A 1,881-nucleotide genomic window follows, 5' to 3' on the forward strand; every position below is an offset into this window, starting at 1 on the left:
AATCAGCGATCATGATGGTAAGCGTGTTATCCCATGAGGCGAGATCGGGAGGGGAGGCACAGAGGGAAATCACCCGCTAAATACATAGGCGGAGCTGAGGGCGTGGACGGGGGTTGGACGGGGCGATCGGCTATGAAATTAGGAGGGAGGGGCCCGAGCTGTGATCACGGATGCTGAGAAGCCGAATAAAAGCACTCGAAATAATTCCTCAAAATTTAAGGATCTTTTTTAACACAATGCTTTGATTTGATTTTGTTCAATAGAAGTTTGATTTTTGGACATGATGGATATTGATAATTACCTGAGTTTCAGAGAGATTGAGGGCCTGGGCGAGCTGCTTCCTCTCGGCGCCCACCACGTACTGGTTCTTCTCGAAAGCTTGCTCGAGCTTGAGGAGCTGGCTCGGGCTAAACGCCGTCCGGATCCTCTTGGGCTTCCGGAAGGGCAGGAGGAATGTTGGGAAATCGTGGCCTGGAATGTAAATACAGACGCGTTAGTTTGTCTTTAGATCATCGTTTCCCACTTAACTGTTGCATGACAGTCTAAATTGCATATATACCTACATATCTATACAATTGAAAATCCATGTATCTCTATATACATCTTGATATCCACTAAAACTGAAACCTAAGCCTAGAGCAAATCATACACCGGCCTCGACAGTAGCCTATATTTGCCACACTTGAGGCGGCCAAAATCAAGACGCAGGGACTTACCGCCGGGGAAACCTGGAGGGAAGATTCTGCCGTGACGACTCAGCAGCCAAGGGTAGAGAGGGTAATCACGAGGTCCTGGGGCAGGTGGCAGCGGCGTACCCAGCTGTGGCACTTGGCCCTGTGCGAGGAGGGGGTGGTGCATGAGGGGCGACGAGACATGTGGGTGCATGGCGTAGCCTCCGAGGGGGAGCAGCTGTGGCGGGTGCATGCCGGACCCGGGGAAGCTCGGTGGAGGGAGAGACGCGGGACTTGTGGGCGGCGGAGTGGCCTTCTTGTCGTCCTCGGTGTGGGAGATGGGCGAGAGGGTGCGCTGGATAGGAGACGTCAAGGGAGAAGTGTGGTGGTGCTCGAGTCTGCTGTCTCTGGCTTGCTGGACGCGGAGGAGCTGTTCCTTGAGTAACTGATCCCGCAGCTGTTCCCGGAGGTGCTGTTCCCTGGCCAGGAGGAAATCCCGGGGAAGGTTGAGACCGGCCTCCCGCAGAACCTGCTGGTGCGGAAGCGTGTCTGGCAGTTTGGTAAGCCCCGGCGCGGGCGGGGAGACGGACGCCCTCTTCTCATCTCCGCATCCCACCAGAGATTCTATGGAAAAACCAAGACGTGGGCGTGTGGGCACCACGGGCGTTGGCGCTTGTGGCATCATCAAGTCTGGGTTCACTGACTGTTCCGAACAAGTCGCTAACACAAATGCACTGTGAACTGTCACACACTAAGACAACTAAGTGTTGCCCTGCTTCTTCTACACAGAAAAGTCACAATCTTAGAAGGTCACAGGATAACTCGTTTCCTGAGGTCAGCACGCAAGGAGTTCACGTGGACTTATACGGCAAGGTGGAACTGTTCTACGCCTTTTACGTTGTTCTGTCTGTTCTTAGCGCCATTATGAGGCAGCGCGGTCAATGATTGGTCAATTAGCACCCGATTCTCTGTTATTGCGTTTAATGGCGTGATCCTATTGGCTGGCTCGGAAACTAAGCTCCGCCTCCGCTGAAGCAGATGCCAACGAGTAAAATCCTAGAATTGGGAGTTGACTATTATTTAAACATCATTGAAATAAATTATCCCTATCATTTAAAACATATCACTAATATACTACTGATCAACATATAGCAATTTTACGATACGGTCCCTTTAACAAAGAAAATAAAAATAAAAATTAAGACAACGT

At 51.2% G+C, this 1,881-nt stretch overlaps 1 protein-coding gene across 1 annotated transcript in view; it reads right to left on the reverse strand.

Moving 5' to 3' along the window:
- LOC125025729 (homeotic protein empty spiracles-like) overlaps positions 1-1,559 on the reverse strand; it is a 4,333-nt gene extending 2,774 nt beyond the window's left edge. The window contains exons 1-2 of the mRNA XM_047613890.1: positions 717-1,559; positions 302-471 (exon numbers count right to left, since the gene is read on the reverse strand). Coding sequence (XP_047469846.1) covers positions 302-471; positions 717-1,356 — 810 coding nt within the window. The 5' untranslated portion in view covers positions 1,357-1,559. The remainder of the gene's footprint in view (positions 1-301; positions 472-716) is intronic.
- Positions 1,560-1,881: the final 322 nt, after the last annotated feature.

The sequence above is a fragment of the Penaeus chinensis genome, chromosome 5, assembly GCF_019202785.1.
Source record: "Penaeus chinensis breed Huanghai No. 1 chromosome 5, ASM1920278v2, whole genome shotgun sequence".
NCBI classification, from domain to species: Eukaryota; Metazoa; Arthropoda; class Malacostraca; order Decapoda; family Penaeidae; genus Penaeus; species Penaeus chinensis.